The 21184-nt window shown below is 30.8% G+C and overlaps 1 protein-coding gene across 1 annotated transcript in view; it reads left to right on the top strand.

Annotated features, from left to right (window-relative positions):
- The window catches only part of mnd (L-type amino acid transporter minidiscs), a 43755-nt gene that overhangs the window by 17473 nt on the left and 5098 nt on the right, over window positions 1-21184 (top strand). The window contains exons 4-8 of the mRNA XM_031972831.2: window positions 4110-4380; window positions 6645-6768; window positions 7451-7651; window positions 11888-12037; window positions 13766-13943. Coding sequence (XP_031828691.1) covers window positions 4110-4380; window positions 6645-6768; window positions 7451-7651; window positions 11888-12037; window positions 13766-13943 — 924 coding nt within the window. The remainder of the gene's footprint in view (window positions 1-4109; window positions 4381-6644; window positions 6769-7450; window positions 7652-11887; window positions 12038-13765; window positions 13944-21184) is intronic.

The raw sequence follows: 21184 nt of genomic DNA, 5'->3' as shown, positions 1-21184 counted from the left end.
ATCGAATCAACTTTATCCTATCCTACATTTCATTTATTAAGACGCCTACGCAACACAATAGGTGAAGGAAAGAATATGTAATTATTTAAAATTCAATACATAATATTATATTATCAACATACTTTTTATAATTTCATTATAAAATTTAGAAGCATCTATTAACCCTTTCGTTTTATCGGATACGGTCTATATTACCTCGAATAATCGGGACTCCACTGTATTCATAAAAGGTTTAAGTATCTAGGGTGATCTTCAAATACATGACAATACTATAAAAAGTAAATCACTAATATAGTTAATAAAAAATGTTATATGACTATATGCACCATTTATTGCATTTTCCTCATTTTATAAATAATTTAACAAAATTTATAAAGTATCTAGTGCTTCAGGACAGGCTACTACCCCCCTTTAGTATGCCTTGACCTTATATAACATAATAAAACATCAATTATCTATCATTCGATTATCAGAGGAGTTCGGTTTCACCAACCACTTTAGTTCTAATTGATTTCAACTAAATGGATAGTACCCAGCGGTATGAATTAAATCAAATTTCAGTGTTGTACTTTCATGAATTTAGTATTGTTCTAAAACAACCGACACATTTTAGCCTAACTGTACATAACTACTCCGTTAATTTTAGAACAACACTGAATTCATGAAAATAAGATATTGACTGTCAGATATTTTGTCAGGAACATTAGACTCTACTAAAGAGTAGAGTAGCATGTAAGAGAAATATTATCTAGTGCACAGAATTAAAGGAGGCAAATACAAGAGCAGGATCGACATGCTCAGCGAGCCATATTCTCTAAGAGTTGGGGTCTCGCGGTGGCGTAATCCGTGAGCGAGACACCTTGACGAATATCGTAGCAACGCGATTCTTTCTCAATTAAATCCCCTCTCTGTGAGCCTCGCTTAAACTCACTCGCACGGCATCATCGTCTCAACTCTTTTATGGCATTGGTTCTTTGCGTGACTCACTGTCTGCTTCGTGAGATCTGAAGACAGCTCTAGTTCGCAAAGGACCTTTTCTGCGTCTCTAACGAGAATCTTAATAAAAGGAATGCCAATCTAACTGGCCAGTTTTCATCTGTTTTCGTTTCATTTTCAATGCGGTTACACATAACCAATGGAAGTTATAAACAACAACGCCTACAGCAAGGGTGACTAACTGGATGTCCGCAGACACTATAGTGACACTCCTCTCACGAAAAGTTACCTTCTCCATACCTACTCTTTTACCTGTTTGTATTAAGCGATTTAAAACATAGAATTGCTCACAGGCACAGCATTGGCAACTCTTTGACTAGAAGTAGTGGGGGAACACTGTTTCCGAGTTACTAGCGTGAAGGAAGTAAGTTAGACATCTTTGACCTAGAGAGAAACCCCTCTTGTTCCTGTAATGTCCCGTTAACATTTTCGTTAAAAATGGATAGTACAGTGCAGCTTTCATGTCTTGAGTAAGGTCCATTAAGCTAAAAATGCCGAGGAACAAGGATAATAAGATATAACGATAGAGAATAAACATTGGCGTCAATTTCTTATTTTTATAATAAGGCCCCGGACTTACGTTGTGATTGGTTCCGGAGTGGGTGATGTAAGTCGAGGTACACAGGGTAGACATGTAGGCATGCATGCATGCGACATACATATTTGTATATGTATTTATCATATTAGGAGATGCATTTTCTTTTAAATGTATAAAACTGCTAGAAGAGATTACATTTAACGAATGTTTACAAGGAACCGAAAAGATCACGATGTTCACGAATAATACTGGAACATACTGGATGGCCTTCTTTTATTGCCATTAAAATACATTCTTTATCTGTAACAATCGTCCTCACAGTTGTTTTTGTCAAAACATGGACCGAGGAATATTAACTAAAAACAACGTACTACCGCGTTATGTAGGGACAACGTAAATCGAGAGGATGTAACTCGGGGCTCCGCTGTATTTCACTTTTTCGTATTCTGTGTCATTTGCGTTCTTCGTTTACTCGACTAAGACAATAATAAAAATGAATTGAAACCAAGGCGTTAACTTTGCTATAACTATGGAACTGTTTATCGTGAGTAGATGTCTTCTCTTTGCCCCTCTGCATTTTGAGAGAACAACTTGATGGACTTTGCTCAAGACGTGAGAGCAGCCCTGTACTTACGTCTATACAGTGCGTATTTGATACAGATGTCAAAACTTATTATCCAAATGAAGAATGTCGAATTTTTTCTTTGCTTTTATGAATTATAAATTGCAACAAGTATATTATTAGATAATTGCATAATACGGTACTTCAATTGCACGGTTTGTTTTATGTATTGATCTGGAGAATTCAAATACGGTTTTCAATAACACGAAACAAAAATCATTGCATTTGTATGACTTCTAATTTTAAACCTAGTATAATACGACACTAATTAACCGTGATAACCGAAGGTTGACTGTAATTATTTAGCTTTAGCAATTTTTAACGGACAATGTTCCTGCAATTTTAACACGTTTAAATCGACAGTAAGTCAATTTATTGCTACAAGTTTTAATGTTGAACGTGGCACTAAGAGAATTGGGTGTCGAGAGAAAACGCGAACAAGCGAGAAATGAAGCAAAAGCTTTCTACAAAGAAATAGAAAAAGTACTGTATGGCTCAGAAATAGTTTATTGGTTATAAATATCATATTTCACTTTTAATGTGGTATAAAACTAGGCGTAAAATTTTAAATGTATTTTTCTCGAAATATTTTCATAGTTGACTGATAGTTGACTTGACAGTTTGCAGATGTATTCAATAAATATGGTCTTATTGTTTGAACTAAAACTTATACAATATTTACAAAACACAATTTTTCTACAGCTTTTTATTTTAGTTTAGATAACAACTACATTTTTTCGAATTAACAATCTTGTTTATTGCTATTTCCCAACAATATTTTCAGTATGCTCTTTTAAAACTGATATAGGTTGGGATTAAATCTACATTTTTATTTTTAAAACAGCTGCATATTTTTCAAATAAATATTAATAAATCCACAAAAAATGACTTTTCAAATTATCATGTTTAATAATTTTCTTTTAAAAATATTCTCGGACATCAGCTTAATAATAATTAATTACCACTGCAGTAAAATGTTCTTAAACGTTACGTTTCACCAGAGATAGAATCAATATTCTGTTTTTTAATGCTGTTATGGTCCTTAATTCAATATTAGCAAACATTTAATTACGTATCTTTCAGATATAAAAGCATTTTAAACTAGTAAAATCACGAATAAATAAAAAGCGACGATATTAATGGCAATAATTTTGAAAAGGGACCCAAAGAACAGCAAGGTCGGAATCTGAATTTTACTTGAAACGGTGTGATGAATTGTGATCTCAATATGCGAAATTTACAGACATATATTTTACTACTTCAATATACTGTTCTGTTACTAACTGTTCTTACTATTTTATCGCGCAAACTAGTATTAGCGAGCCTTCAATTCCGTCGACAAAACAGAATTCAGTCGCCAGTCAATGAAACGACCGTGAATTAGTATTACTATTCAGTTACATAGTACGTATACACAATCTCTCTCGTAGACTATCGAAGGATATGGCCTTAAGCGAGATAAATAATGTATTAGAATGAAATTGTGCTCAATTTTGGTATCCAACATTACTAAGAACTTATAAATGATTTTTCAATTTTCTACTTCAAGAAATATATTTGTTAATACTTATGAACAAGTATTGAGGAAGCTCAACTTCGATATGCATCATCACCGAAAATTCATTAATGGTTTCTCAAATTTATTTCTAATTCGGAATATGTAATTATATTCATGGGCGATTTTTAAATAACTCAACTTTATTATCCACCAGGAATTTATTATTCTTTTCTCAAATTCATTTCTAATGCAGGAAATATAATTGTATTTATGGATAAGTTTTGAAAGAACTGAACGTTGACATTCACCAACAAGTTATTAACCTTTCTTCAATTTTTTTTAATTCAAAGAATGTAACTATATATACTTACGGACGAGAGTGTGCATCGTTGCCTCGAAATATCTATATTCGGTTTCAGTTAACAGGTAAAATATGAAAAGATTCTTGTCCGCAGGTATACTGACAGCCATCAATTGTTATAACGTGAAATGGGCGACAAGAGTGCAGGATATATTCACCGCAACCAAGATCTTTGCGCTTGTGATCATCATCGCAGCTGGGTTCTGGTGGCTCTGCATGGGTCACACGGAAAACTTCCAGGATCCCATGGCTGGCACCAACACGCAGCCTGGCTACATCGCCCTGGCCGTTTACTCGGGCCTATTTTCTTATTCAGGTTGGAATTACCTGAACTTCGTTACCGAGGAACTAAAGGAACCGTACAAGTAATTATATCATCTATTGTTTGTAATCTTCCAATAATCGTTTACTTCGGAGACAGTTTAACCCTTTCATAATCCAGTAAAAGGAGAAAATACTCGAAACAACATATAAATGGAATAAACGCTTTATCACATATAGAATATAGAAACATATAAAATAAACAAACAAAAATATTTCGGAAGAATTCAGCTTATCCGTATAACACATGGATTAATCCTTTGAGGACGAATGTCGGCATATTGGCGATATCAAGCTTTCATAACTGAAATAAAAACTTGCGAGCAAATAATTTATTTATTCGAACAAGATATGAATGCGTAGGTTCCTTTTTTCATAGTATTTAAAAGTTCAATATATAATTTAGCTTTCCCTAGTAAAGGTTTCTAATACTTTAAAAAATCCTCGTCTGCAAAGGGTTAAACATGTCGATAGAATTCAGCTTACCCGTGCGATATACGAGCTAAATATTGAAAGGGTTAAGGCCCGACACAAATTATCGATCCACTCTCAGTACTCTCAATATTCTTTCTCTGTCCATTGTTTTCGATGGACAAAGATAAAGATTGAGCCGAGAGGAGACTAAGATTTATAGCATGAACAGGTGTATTATAGAAACTTGAATAATATTTCGTCGAACCTAAAGCAGATCGAGAGCTAACTGATAGTGTGTATCGAGCCTAAGTGTAACTAACGATCAGGCATTGCACACCTGTTCAATCTCATTATTAAGTCAGTGTACATACATGAAACTGAAGTTTTCAATATGAAACGTCAAACGGGGCAAATAATTAATCGCCCATATGTACACATGCTTCTCAACAACTAATTAAGTTCTTGATACATTCATAGTAGACTGCAGTTGTTGTTGACAAAACGAAGTTTGGTACTGTTCCTGTTTCTCGTAGTCGCATTAGTTTTCAAAATTATAATCAAATTTTAGATTAAATTTTTGGAAAGTTAATCTATTTATTTGAATTCCAAGCCAAGTCTTTTAATGGAATTCCTTACATGAATATTCAATAGCTTTAAGATTACTAACAAGGATGCAGATAAATTAACAGATTGAAAAAAAGCATTTTCTAGTTATGTTAATATAAACAGGTTGTACATTGGGAGAAAATACAAATAACTTTAAGTATAGTTAGTAAAAATTCAAATACAGTATGGTCTTAATGGTTTCTTTATTTCAGAAAACAAAGAAATCTTTGTCTTGAAGTGTAAGAAAATTCAAAATGTTCTCATTTCGTTTCATCGTTGCATATTTAATAACACATGTTTATCCATGCTGATCGTTCATAGCAATATATCAGACTTATACCAAATTTGTATCAGCTGTTGAATAGGCAAAACAAAACAATAATGATACAATTTTTCCCGTGCTGTTTATCAAAATAGAAAATTGACTCTTAATAAACAACTATCGTCGATCATTGATTCGATTTAGTTCAAGGATACTTCTGTCTCTTTTATTCAACTACACGTTTTACGCGAGCTATGTTGCTTAAGCATCTTGCACTACAATTTCAAATAATTTTCTGCCTTTATAAAATAAAATAAATGCTGTACACTGTTTCTATTATACAGCGGAAAATTTGGTGCAGTTTTCTTGTTACTACTGAATTGAGGTCCGATTTCAATCAGTATTTCACTAGTTTAACAAATGAAATTGGTATTAGCAACAAATTATGTTTATACCGTTGGTATCAGACAAAATAAAATTATTTTACAAAAACGTTCTCTGTTTAAATTTTGATTTAATACTACATATAACGACATATTGTATATACCTATTCCTACCACAACCAGTCAAATAATTAGTTATAAAATAAAGGTAAACAAGTGAGACGATACATTTTTCTTACTGGAAACAGGAACAGTAGAATAAACAAAAATTCAAAATCGATTAATCGAACAATATAGGAATTAATATAAATTTGAATGAACGGAGCAAAACGCAGAATTTTAAATGGAATTTTAAAACCGATCGTGTAGTGTTAAGAACCCGCATGAATTTTTTCCGGTACCTAATAATACGTATCTTACCGTACTTTTGTCAGATTTCGATATTACACGGAACAAAGATCTTTGTAAAATTCACGACGCTATATTTAAGCGAGTCGCTGGAAAAACGGCCGTCCGGTGAAGGATCTTTATACATCTGCAGAGTTATATTTAAATGATGAATAAAAGTAGCACGCGTACGCCCATTTCATACGATCTGAACGCGAAATTAACTCCCTATCAATCGTCGTCCTTATTTTCGCAGGAACTTGCCAAAGGCTATTTGCATATCCCTACCTTTGGTCACGATAATTTACGTCTTGGTGAACGTCGCTTATTTCGCCGTGTTGAAACAAGATGAGATACTCGCGTCGAACGCCGTGGCCGTGGTAAGTCTCCCTTGCATCGGTACAATTATCTACATTCCTCTAAAACAACAATTTTCAACCGGTGCACGGTGGTCTAGATTCTCGGATTAAAAGAAAACAGTTCTAAAACGATTTTCTTTGATAATTAATATATCTTTTTTTTATGTGTTTGTGTATTCTAGATTGAATGCAATCAAAATTGAGTTGAAGGGGATGAAGAATCTTTTTAGTAAAATTATTAAAATTTGTAATTTATTTATTTTGTTAGTAGAATTATTAAAATTTTGTAACTTGCTAATTTTTTCAGTAGAAATATCAAGATTTATAACTGCTCAATTTTTTAGTATAATTAATGAAATTTGTAGCTTACCAATTCTTTCAGTAGAATTATTAAAATTCTCAACTTATTAATATACTCGTACATGTGATTTACATAGTATAATTTCCATCAACGTTGATTAATTTAATATCAGAAGTTACTATCCATTTCATTATAGATAGCGTGTTTAGCTATATGAGCTACTTATTGATAGAGACTTACATTCTTTTATATTCAATTTTGAATGAAGCACCATCGCTATATCGACCCCTTTATATCCTACATGCTTTGGAGTTCTTTTATCTTCAACATTTGGTGTGTGTTGCACAACAGGACTTTTATAATAAAAGAAGACTACCTTAGCATCCATTAATTGTTCCATAGACATTTGGGGACAAACTGCTGGGTGTGATGTCCTGGATAATGCCATTTTTCGTGGCCTGCTCGACTTTTGGCGCCTTAAATGGAGCGATTTTCGCATCCTCACGGTTGTTTTTCGTGGGAGCGCGGAATGGACACTTACCTGCTGCTATTGCACTGATCAACGTTCGAAATTTAACGCCAATGCCGTCCCTCATCTTTTTGGTAAGTGCCTCTTTCTTGTTTTCTCGAGTCACTCGCTGTACTACACTGCTTAATAATATTGACACGAGCGCGAATCAAGGACGGAATCACATGTGTATATGTAACGGTTGACATAATAAATTTGGTTTATATTAACCATAGTATATCATTTTATAACACTTCTATACTCCTATTTTACATTTATTTAAAATAACTCACAAAAGAGTTTAAAACCTCCATGACAAAATTTGAAGTGTTTTGAACTGTTTTAACTGTGTAAAAAGAATCAGACAACAATCCACTTAGGCCCATTTTCATTTCTTCTACTTTTACTGCTTTGACAATTTCTCTCTTCCAAAGTATTTTTATATTGTATAGCAAATAAAAAAAATGAACTGAAACATTGTTTACATACCAATATCCACCATAGTCTTGAAAATTCAAATCTCTTTTTTATAGTGACTTGCTATAACTTGTAAGATTGTCACTTGTAAGTCACTAAACTTTGTTGTTTAACCCTTTATCAAATCTTTGTCGCTTAACCCGAATATTTAAAGTTCAATAACTTGACAAAAAAATCAAGTAATAAATTCTATGTAGTCATTGCAAAGGTTCAATTGTTAAGACCATAGTGAACTTAGGTATGCAACAATTTTTTCATCGTTTATAGTATCATCATTCTTTCGTTTTTACTTCATGTAACAAATAAAAAAATAATGATACGTTTTTTCTCGCAACTTGTACAATTTGAAACGTTTGTATAAATGTTAAAAAAATTATTACACACCTACATTTTTTAAGTAATATAAAAACCTTTTTGTAAAAACGAACCCAAAGCTATACAAGCAGAAGTTGAAAATAACCTTAAGTAAATTATCCTGCGACTTTTTTTTCACAGAATTGTAGAACTGTTCAAAATACTGAACATTCTTCGTTAAGCCTTCGAATTTTTCTTGATGCTGTATATATAAAGGTCACAAGATTTATGAATAGTAACTCAATGTATTTCGCATACCATGAATAGCTGACTGAGAGGTGATTATACCACAAACAAAAAATATGTTAAAAAGAAAGAAAGCAATTTTTTTGTTCTAAATTTCGTTTCGAGAAAATAGAGTTCGAAGCCTTACTCGGTACGTGTTATTCAACCGCTTTACGCGCGTTGACTTTATGCATCTCGCTTCACAATGGCGCTTTGAATCGTATTTATATTTATAAACATGCCAATGACCTAGAACTCAACTTTGTATGTGACTTCGAGGACATTTCCAGCAATTCAAGACTAAACATTGCAAGGCCAAACATTTTGTCTCTTATAAACAATATACTTAATTTCTATTTTTATTTTAGAGTTTTTAATATTAATAATAGAATCATTAGAGACTGCTAGTATCCTTTTTTACTTCGTACCGGCAATAAGAAAAAATGACCGTCAGTCCATGATTATTAATTCGTGTTACTACCATTTTTAAACTAGGTTGTATTTAAATATAAATAAAGACAAAAGTAAGTGTGTTGCGAGATGTTTGAAGTTGACACGTGGTTGAGTGTACGGTACCAAGTAAATTTTTGAACACGATTTTCTAAAAATTGAAGCTTTGAAAGAACAAATTTTATTCTTCCTTTCCATTTCATTTTACATGTAGAATCATCCTTTAACACTAGAACTACCGAACATTTAATACGATTAATACGTAGTCCGTATAAAAATTGTAACAATAGATTATTTTCATCAATATCTTTTCAGATATTCATTACAGTATTCAAGTGAAACTATTTTCAAAATCATTTCGAATATTCAATGCTTTTAAGATATCAATAATTTCGAAACAAACAAATCGAAACCAGTCATTTTGACTGGTACATAGTTCTAGTGTTAATTGGATTATCTGTACAAAGTTAATTATTTTATACTTAACACTTTAATGACCGCTGATTTTGTCTCCAAACAATTGTTGTCAATATTAAAATCCTTATACGTGAATAAATATTGATAATCCTTGACCTAAAATATATTGACTTGAAAATTTTGTATATATTTTACTATTTCTATAATATTATTTTAGAGTGTAGTAAACTATTCGTTTGAGTCCCAGGGGTCATTGAAAAAGCCAAGCGGCGGGATAGCGCTTGTTTGAATTTATGTTTGCTGCTGCTAAGTAACGGATTCACGCTTATTTTCACATTGTCAAACTTATATTATTTTTATAGTTTTTTCAGTAAAAATTATTGGAAAGGTAACAACAGAATATAAAATGTATTACTTGTATTATTTACATAAAAAACCAGTGATGCGATGTACATGCGTCAGAAAAGTTGAGCGCGCTATTTCGACAGACTGTAAGCGCACCGTCAGTTGTCCGTAGCGTATAAATGTATTGGATTTTTTCGACATAAAATCTAAACAGCGCGATTGCGCTGATTGGGACTCAAACGGCTATACAGCGGTGTCTAACTTACATAGTTTATTTCGTATTGATTTTTAAAAATATCTAAGGACATTTTCGGTCATTAATATGTTAATTATCTGTACAAAGTATACGGAACACCCTGCATATAAGTTTTGGAACTGTTTGAACGTATAAATTCTTTAAACTTGGTAAATATCGGGGCTATTTTACTTTCACAACATATGTATTTACTTAATAATGCAAATAATCTAACATCTTGAATTTCTATTGTTAATTACAAAAAATGCTACTTTCACTTGCGACACACTTGATCGATCCCATCACTAGCTACAATCGTTCTCATATAAAATTTGAATAATCCAGTTACTAGCAATTGAAAAGGCTGCCGTTTATTGGCCATCAAAGAAGCCATTGACGATATCAAAGATTTAATTTATTGCTCCCGACAGGCAGATACTAATCGATGAAGGCTTTCTCCTTCTATTACGGCAATTATTATACGTATACGCGCGTTATCTCACAATGTCAGATATTATTCGTATAATCTTTTACCTTTCTCATTATTATGAAGAGAATATTGCCAGATCTATCCACAGAACAACAAATTGCTCCGTCCAATTCCCCTCAAGTTATCACAAATGGATTAACTGGTTGTTCTTCATTCAAATATTGATTCCGATAAACGTGTTATCGTTATAGATTTGCTTCACATACGTTAATCAGTAACACCGTTATCATTTATCTCGTTTTCTCTTGTGTGAGATCAAGAAAAAGTTGTAAGCTTATGTGTAAATGAATCTTTAAAATTCCATGTAAACTATATTTTTGCCTGGATTGTTCTCATTTCAGAAATATTTCGTAGAATTTGCTTAAAGAGTCTAATTGGAATATGAAAATGAAGAAAATCACAATTAATCTAATTATTCTACAATACATGTATAATGGCGTGTGAAAGTTTCTGTTTGAATTTGAGAATTTGTCTCATTTATCTTCTGTCTATAATGCTAGCATCATTAAAAGTATAATACAGAATGACAAAAATATTTTTGCAGATATCTCGAAAATTAAGATCGATCGATAGTAATATGTATAAAAAGTAGTTGTTGAAAATTATTGTGTTATGCAAATTCGTGATATGTGAATACTGTTATCACAATCAGTTGGTCACGAAACACTCTACAGAAAATTAGTTCAAAATAATTCACCTATTATAGGTAATCAAGATTCGGTAATTGTTATCAGTATCTGTATATAATAATAATAACAATAATAATAAATTTTCTTAAAAAATCTTCGGTGAGTAAAGTATTAATTCTTCGCAATCTTATAACGAGACTTATTCAACGTTCAATTTTATTCGATGGTTTTTAAATCTCGATAAAACATTTTTAAGAGTTAATTGATGAATACTCATTCTTCTCTTCGATATAATCAAGATTAAACAATTCTGAAAGCCATTGCATAATTTGGACCGTTTCTATTGATTGGTTGGTTTACTTATAGACTATAAGTAACTTATATAGTCTCTATATGGGTAAATACTTATTTTTCTAGGAGTAACACAATGAAGCGTGCAATAAATACTGCTATAATTTAAATAATTGTAAGAAAATATAGAAACAGTCATTTCGAGCAGTGTAGTACTTTTAGTACTAGAAATTCTTTGAAAAGACCATCTGCACGTTTCTTAGATATTTTATCCTACGATCGGTATCTCAGGCAAAAAAAGAAACCAGAGAAATTCAAGACAAGAACGATCAAACCTGATAGTTTCAGAATGTTTGTTTCGCTGTACTACTTGAACTCCGGATCGAGCATTAAACCATAATATAATTTCCGTTTCTAGTGCATTATCACCCTGGCACTTCTAAGTATAAAGGATGTATACGTGCTAATCAATTATGTCAGCTTCGTTGAGGCACTATTCACCACGCTGTCCGTATCTGGTCTCCTCTGGCTCCGCTACAAAAGTCCAGACCGCGAACGGCCAATAAAAGTACGTATCTACTTTTTTATAACACTAAGCAGCTTGTTAAACCTCTATTGCATGAATTCTTATGAAGAATTAAACAAAAATACGTGACTGTTATTCTTTTTAAATGTTGGTGTGGTAATGAAATAAATAAGAAAATATTAATAAACAATATTATTTATAGCTTTTGCAATTTATGTTCTCATATGGGAATTTCATACATATACGTTCATTGCACCAGAGTTGGCACTCGGGACGGCATAGGAACAAGAGATGTTGTTCACTATGTGCTTTGTTTATAGTTTTGATTGGTTACGTGTATCGTATTGAGGAATACTAAATTAGTATTAAAAATGAGATGAGAGAAAATTAACATTTAAAATTAAGTTTCCGATTGGAAACGGAATGCAATAAAAAGTTAAAGTCTAGGAATTAAAAAAGTGATACGTTATAAAATACGAATTCCATCGAGATTTTAGTACTTGTCTAATAATTCAGACGTAGCAGACATTCAAAGTGAGGGATTGAATTATTCGTACGCTTTGCTTATTACATTAATTGCATAATCGTATATGATGAATATATATCAATAATGTAACTAACGTGCTTTTTGTATTTATTATTATTACCTCTTTCAGCGAGTAATTAATTTACACAAAATCATTAAAAAGTAAATATTTTTTATTAATTGATTGATAATTGTTGAGTAATAATTCACTTTAATAATTATGTGATGAAAACAAAAAAAATGAAAAGTGAATCATTATCATAATAATCTTTTATCACTAAAAATGTTTTAAACCAAATTTATAATTTTGTATGACTCAAAACATGAACATATGTAATACATATCTTACAATTCTACAAAACAGATATGACAAAAGCAAACGTGTTTAATCATAAGCTGTAATAATAACAATGTTTGGAAAAATGCTGTTGGAGTGCATTCTTTTGTTACGTGTCGAGTTTCTTTACTTCAATTACTAAGTGTGGGTAAATGTTAATAAATAATCTGAGAAATAATTTACTTATTAACATTTATTTATTTTAGTGTTATAAATTAGTCGTGTACCACCAGTGATACATGCTGGCGTGTAAATCACTAGTATGAGGCGCACATAGTATGTACATCCTATATCACGCAAAATCTTAATTATCTATTTATATATTCAAGATTAATTACTTTTTTTCCACTTTTAAATAATTTTATAGATTGTCTTAGGCCTATCCACGTTTTTCTTTTCTTTTATTATACTTTCAATAATCTAAAAACAATGGATTATTTAAATTTCAACTTGGATCGTTGTTTTACAATGAACTCTACGATATTCTTCTTATTAGGCTGTAATTCGTCATACTTGACTAAATTACATTGCTTATCTTTTTTAAATTCAATGATTAAATTGCAAACTAATTCTGTGTGTTGTAATGTTATACTGTAGATTATATGAATTCATAGTTTACACATATATGTGAAATATAATATAAAAATATATATTTCTGCAAATTTTTAATTTAGTTTCTTGTCGATTTTCAAGCAAAGGAATTGCTTTCGGGAGAAATAAATTTCATATATATACTTAAAAAGAATTTTCTTTACATAAATACCAGCTATCAACAGACAATCATTTAATTCCATACACTTTTTATAAAGGAACATTAAATAAACTTATTTCATTTATATTTCTTCTTTATGATTACTTGAAAGAAATAATACACTAACATCTGCTTCTTCTCTTTCACTGTTCACAGGTCTCGATTGTATTGCCGATCATATTTTTCATTATCTGCGCGTTCTTAGTAACAGTTCCGTGCTACGTATCGCCCTGGGAGGTAGGTATCGGAGTGATAATCATCTTATCTGGAATACCTGTCTACTGGGTCTTTATTCATTGGAAAAAGAAGCCTAAATGGATCATAAGGTCTTCTCGTAAGTATCTGTCACTCCTTGTATCAAAAGCTTTAACTAATTTTAGATGTTGGATATCAAGATTACCTATGGCCATCTGTCGTGTGATTAATTTTAGAAATTATAATCTGACAATAAATGTGTGTACGGACAATTATATAACTTCGTCTTTTAAATTGACTTTATAACACTATTGCCTTACAGGCTTCAAAAAAGCATGTATTAGTATGAAAAAGATATATATTTGAACAGAACATGTTGACCTGGAACGCACTTGACGGATATGCAAGGTATAATGAAATAATTAGGGGACATAGTTTGAGAATCGTGATACATGCGATTTTAGAATGCGAGATTTGGGAATATTATTCTATATTGAAGCTTTAATGCTTTCACGGCCTGGAATATTACATTCATTTTTGGCTTTCGGGTGAGAGCCGTGTCCAGTAGGAATTTGTTCCCAAAGTTTCGCCAACATTGCAGCTGGCTTCATCAGGGGGCTAAAGGCACACTGATACTGATGTGTACCAGGGAAGAGTCTCTTTAAATATCTACCCTGTTCATGTTCCGAATCAATGGTCACCAGTTGTCTTAATTGTTCAGCTGAACAATTAAAAAACGGGAGGAGACAGTGCCAAATGAGATTCGGTTGATATCCTGTGTCCCTGTTTATGTTATTAGAGTGTTTTAGGATTTTAATAGATTTCCTATATTTGCGCGGGAAGTAGTTCTTGCATCTCGACAATATCTTCGTCTCTTCGAACTTGATCATGTGTCCCGTGGTCAAGTGATGTTCTGCAACCGCAGATTGGGTGTACTTTAGTTTGGTGCAACGATCGTGTTCGATGAGACGTGTACACACGCTCGTCCCGGTTTCACCGATGTATATTTTACCGCATGAACTGGGGATTTAGAGAAAAATAGGAGGTGAGAACCTGTCCTATTTTTGTCTGGGTCTAGAATTATTCTATATTGCTTGTTCTGCAAATTCGTCGAATATTATTACCCATGTTCCGTATTCAGTTGGGTTATGCTTTGTTTCATGTAAACGTGTTTCGTAATTTTTGCAAATCAACTTCTTTTGTCGCGTTTTGCAAATTATGTTCTCAAACTTTTTTTTTATCATATCTTGCACAAATGAATTTCTATGCATTTATGGGAAATTTTAAAATATAAAATTGCATACAATGCATACGATACGAAAAAATATACAAAACATCGTAAGTGTAGTGCTTTTTATAATATTTCCGAAGAAAAAACATTTTTTATTGTGATTTTATTGTTTTAATTATATTCTTAAAATGTTGAATTTGCATGAAGAGCAGTTTAGTAATGACCAACACAGAACCAAGAATAACAATTACAAAATATAGAACTAATACAGGAGCAATATAATATCGGTTTCAAACAACCAAAACTGAAACCGATATATTCAGTGATGCACATTTTCCCAATTTTTACAGTTATTTTGTCAGAACTGACATATGTGTCTTTAATTTTGAAAGTGGCCCATCATTTCAAATATCAAAAATCATATTTCTTTATAAGTTACACACAACGTTACAACACAATAATAAATTCTCATTTTTCAAGACTAAATATATTCTAAAATATTTTCTTACATAGTGTAGAAATATTTTTTAATCTACCCAAATAAATATTTAACCCCGTCCTGCCCCATGGTTTCACTCTGAAACGATCTTCTGTTTTATTTATGCAGCCTACTGGTCTCAATTTAAAATCATAATCACAGACTGATTGGTGGTGTCATCAAAATATGCACGAATGTAATCAATATTTTATTGTTAAATACTAGATCATGTCTATAATTTTTAGGGTATTAAGATTTGATTATCAACAAAACTGCATTTTTAATTCCAAATTCTAATTTCATGGGTTTTAAAGGGTTACATATCTCGAAACTAAAAACGTATGACTTAATCCATTTTCTATAATATAACAGTTTGAATCTATCATTTTAAGAATTATTTTCTAAACGATTTCAATCCCTGCTTGTAATCCTCGGCTTGCACGTTTCAATTGAAATATACTTGAAAATGGGATAACGATTCCGTTTGTATTTAACGCACAGGATGTAGAATTAACATTTGTAAACGGGACACTCGTGATGCATGCAATACTCGTGAACATTTGTCAATGGGATAATCGCGGTGCGTGTGTATGTGATGCTGCGGCCACTCTCGAACAGGATGATTGCACTGCGTAATACGTGTTGACACTTGTAGTATGTACGTGTGCGTGCGTTACGTACAACTCTTGAGGACCTCGTATATTGAAAATACCATTTACCCTCTTCAATAAAAAATCTACTAAGATGTAGATTTCAATGCAAAAGTAGATTTGACAGCTATTGACGATGTTATAACGTCGATTTCTTACCGCCAAACTAAGAAGAAAATATAGATACCAATTTTCTATAAATGCCTTTATTTAACCCTTTGCACTCGATAGACGCCTTTCAGTCACCATTTAACTTGACCCAGGAAAGTAATAAATTTTAAAATTCAATATTAAGTTTTGTATAATGTATTTACACATGTAACATCGAAATAAAATGGTTCTGCCTGTTAATTTATACAATATATACCTTTATCTCAGTTGAAAATAAAAATAATGAAATTTTGTTAAGAAAAATATAGTTGAATACGAAGGGTTAATAGAAAAATAAATATTTTTTTAACAGATTTTCGAATGATCTGAATTTGTGTAGAAACACGTATACAAAATTATTAATAAACAAAATTAATGTACGTATCTGTGAAGTATAGGTAAACACAAAGTTAATTATTTGTGGATTAGAATTAATTAATTAAGAATTAATTTTAGGTAATAAAGATTTTTTTCGGTATTACCAGTAATTTTGCAATCCCTAACTGAAACTGAGGTAAAATATGTTGATTATTGCAGACGACGTTCATATGCATAATGATGTCAACCATAACAGATAATGGTATTCGATATGACGCCACATGGCGTCATCCACAGATAAGGTGTTAATATCATGTAACGATTTATGCGTGAATTTAAAAAAATATTGTTATAATGGTCTAGAAATGACGTGTTTGTTTATTCCTTTCCTGATTTTCTTATTGTTAACACATTGGCTGCTAAACCAGCATTCACAAAAATCTTCTAAAATTAAAAAACTTGATTTAATGGGCTCGCTATAGGTAACTTGTTTCAGTAATAAGTTTTTGTGATGACGATATTTTATTAAATGCAACCTATACTTTCTAAGACATTTTTTTAAACATCTAACAAACAAAATAATTATAACTATTATTATAATTTATCCTAATAAAAATTTGAATGGTTACTTTGTTGTCTGCATGCCAAATACGAAATTATTAACGTCACAAACGAACAGCGAAACATATTAACGAAACAAAATTGAAAGCTGAATATTTTTCTTAATAATTTCACTTTTAACCTTCTTGCATCCTTTAAATCATAACAAAATTCAAATTCGTAACAAATGTTACTAGAAAAATCAATTTTTAAATTTGTACACATAATTATATCCCATAATTTTTACATGTAATTTATGCAGCAACAACAAAATAATCATTCGGAATGAAGCATGTCAACATAACTATATAATATTTTTAATGCAAATGATTAATGATGCGTCAATTGTATATTCATTTATCAACTTCAGACTTTCAAGTCACATTTTACGATATTTAAACAAATAATATTATGTATGATCGATCACGTTTTAATTTCATACTAACGATTAAAATTTTATTAGACATACTTAGTACACGTTTAAAACAAACCTCACATGATTAAGATATATCTTAATTAAGTATACCACATTGCTTACATTAAAAAAAATGTTCTCACGTGAAAAGTAATTTATAATGATCGAATATTTTGAATAGCAAAATATAAAAAATATATATAAAATATTTAAAGTGTAGTGGTTTTTAGAATATTTTCTACGAAAACCAATTTCCTATTCCATTTTTCTGATTATATTCTTAAAAACTTGTTTTTATATTTACAAATGTGCAGTCTATTTATTATTATCAAATATTTGCAAAAACAATACTGGAACAACAGAATAGAAATAAAAACACTTATTTTATTCCATTTAACTGTTTCAAGAATAGAATTTATTTTTTAATTAACACTTCATAAAAATGATACTTATATGTACGTATTATATAAAAATTTGAGACATCTCGGAATATGCATGCTCCTTACTTAAATATAAATCGAAGCTCTTTATCATTTTGGAAATCGAAGTTTCTTGTTCCAGACAGTGACAGTTAAAAATGGAAAATTCGACTTCCATGATGCGCTATTTCACCCCTTGACGTTAGGCTTCGTATCTTTTTTATTTTATATTTTTTATATTAGTTATCATTTACCAAAGCGATTACCTCAACAAAATGAAAAATAGAAAAATTCGACATAATTATATACATATAAAACCAATAAGTTTTTTGGCACTAAAACTAAAAGAAATGAAGTTAATCGCCTTGACTTATGAATGTCTCATATATAATTTGACACTTTACCTATCGAAGATTTACAAATAGGTTTCAGAATTACTATAATATATAAAAAAAAATTTTATTTTTCTTAAATAGTAATCGCAGAAGAAATGATCAGACTACGTTCTTCGAAACTGGTACCCAATTTTAATTGGTATAGTTACTGAAAAATCAATTAAAATAATCCCTTAGTTCTTCTTCCTTTTACCTTATTAATTATTGATTCTTTACTGATTAATTACTGATTCTTAAAACGCCATTAAATGACCTCCGATAGGTGAAACGTTAATATGACTAGATAAGTACTTTTTAATCATTGATGTACGACAATTTATATAATCGCTTGTATTCTAGTCAACATCACAGTTATCTTTCCATTGCACGTTCGCCGTTGTCAAAGGGTTAAACTACAAACTGCTGAATGCTCGACCATACGTACAACGTACACGCATAATTCAAAGCAAACAGCGATTCTTACCCGACAATTTTTCACGTATTTTCATTTTTCATTAATAATATTATGCACACTTGAATTTTTCTGGGACATCGTACGATTTCTGCGTGTTAATTGTACTGAAGCCAGGCACGCATATTGTACATCGAAAACTGTGTAACGAGTATTTTTTTAATAACTTCTAATATTATAACAAATATATAAACGCACGTATTTGTTAATACAAAGTATATATCAAAGCAATGATTATATATTTTTCTCATTTCTCTCGAATTATTTACTGTGTGAAAAATGAAAGAACATTATTTAAATACAGTTACTACAACAGAATTTGATATTAATTTACTTATTATTAAATCACATTTAATTTTAAATATATTAAATTTATTAAACAGCTTTAACAAACGATTGAGGTGTTTTTAAAAAATAATATTATTTAAATATGAGTCATAATTATGTTACAATTAGATGTTTGACAAAGAATGTTAATTAATTTTAAAGATGCCAATGATAAAAAAGCCATTCTAGCTACACCACTGCCATTTATGAGTCATTAAACATTTTATTTACTCGTTCCACTTCATTCGTTGTAAAAAACAACCAATTTTTTATGAGATGTTTTTTCTTATAAAAATTTTTTTTTCACTACTTTTCTTGATATTTCATGAAATACGTTATCATCTCCAATTTTTGGGGTTATTTTCATCTGGTAAACATGAATATGAGAAACTATAGAAAAATAACTATTGAATAGTTTTCGATGCTTTACATGTAAACTAAACTTCAATACAATCAACACGTTAAAAAATACAGTTTGCAATAAACATCTAATCACTACTTCGATTTATTCATAATTACATTAAATATTCGAAATATCTGAATACAGTGTACTATAGTCTATTTTTCGAAGAAAGCGATGTAAATTCTTTCATAATAACTATCAACCGAGCTTCGAACATCCAAGAGTTATCAGTCAAAAGTTATTGTAACGAGGTGAACAGTTATTATCAGCACTGCTGCATGTTAGGTCTCTCCTTCGAAAAAATAGACTATAGATCAGACGTATTAAGTATTACATCTTAACTCTACCAATTGATTTGGATTTTTATAATAGTCATAGTTTAATATAGACGATCACAATCAGTTACGTATATCAATTATTATTGTAATGCTTATAATTAGCACAGAGATATTCAAAAACTGTTTCAAACAAATTTAAAAACGGTTTGAAATTACTACCGAATTGATGGTACAATTTGAAAAGAAGTGAATCTACATGAAGGAATAAGTGAAAAATATACAATAAAAATTTGTACTCGCTTCAACTTCGGAAATATTTTTTAATTTTGGTCAAATGCCACATGCCATTAAATAGAACTTGGGTACTGTGTTAAATATCCATTTATTAATTACGGTTTCTATTTGACGTAATTCTCGCATTTCTATTCTTGTACATTTATATTTTTTAATGTTTCCAATGCGTCCCGAAGACCTATTTATTTATCATACACATTTGCAACATGAAACGCGCAGACTTACATGATTCAAACTACTGGATGTAAAAGATAGATATATGTGACTATTATTTATAAATGATAATTTATAAGAGATAGATGCCAATTAGTACCTCATTTATTTATTGTGTTATTAACGTCATTATTTTTCTTGTGACGATTGCTTATATTAAAATAAGAACAATAGTTGTTGTTTATTAAAGTCTTTTTTTGTTTTTTCATATTTTTCGAGACATTTCATATTTTATAAATTCTTTTCTAGAATTTCGCTCGAATTTAGTTCCTGAGATCTTATCGGCCTACGGACGTTTATTCAATTCTTTATTGTTCTATTACTAACTTTGAGCTTTTCCACGTTTATTGCCACCTCAATAACTTCACAAAAATTCTTGCAAGATATCTGGGTTTGTCTTGATGCAGCAATTCCTAGTTTACATAATTGTATCTTACGCTATGCTTGTGTTTGACACAGAATATACGGTGCATCAAACAAACGGTCAATATACGTAGATTTATTAAAAATTGAAGTTCTTATAAAAAAATTTTATTTCTATCTTTCGACTTATTCCTTCATGTAGATTCACTTTGTCTTGTGCAACAAATACTAACAAATACGTCAGCAAAATGTAATTCCACCAGGCAACACACGGTAACATGTAGTTTACAATTCATCAAGTTTTAGCCAGGAATGTTGAATGCAGTTTCTAGCAAGCCAAGTACGTTGTGTACGACGTACGTTCCTGTGACATACTATCGAGTCGAGACATACAT

This window comes from Nomia melanderi, chromosome 4, assembly GCF_051020985.1.
Source record: "Nomia melanderi isolate GNS246 chromosome 4, iyNomMela1, whole genome shotgun sequence".
Taxonomy (NCBI): domain Eukaryota; kingdom Metazoa; phylum Arthropoda; class Insecta; order Hymenoptera; family Halictidae; genus Nomia; species Nomia melanderi.
This window is presented reverse-complemented; position numbering and strand designations above follow the sequence as displayed.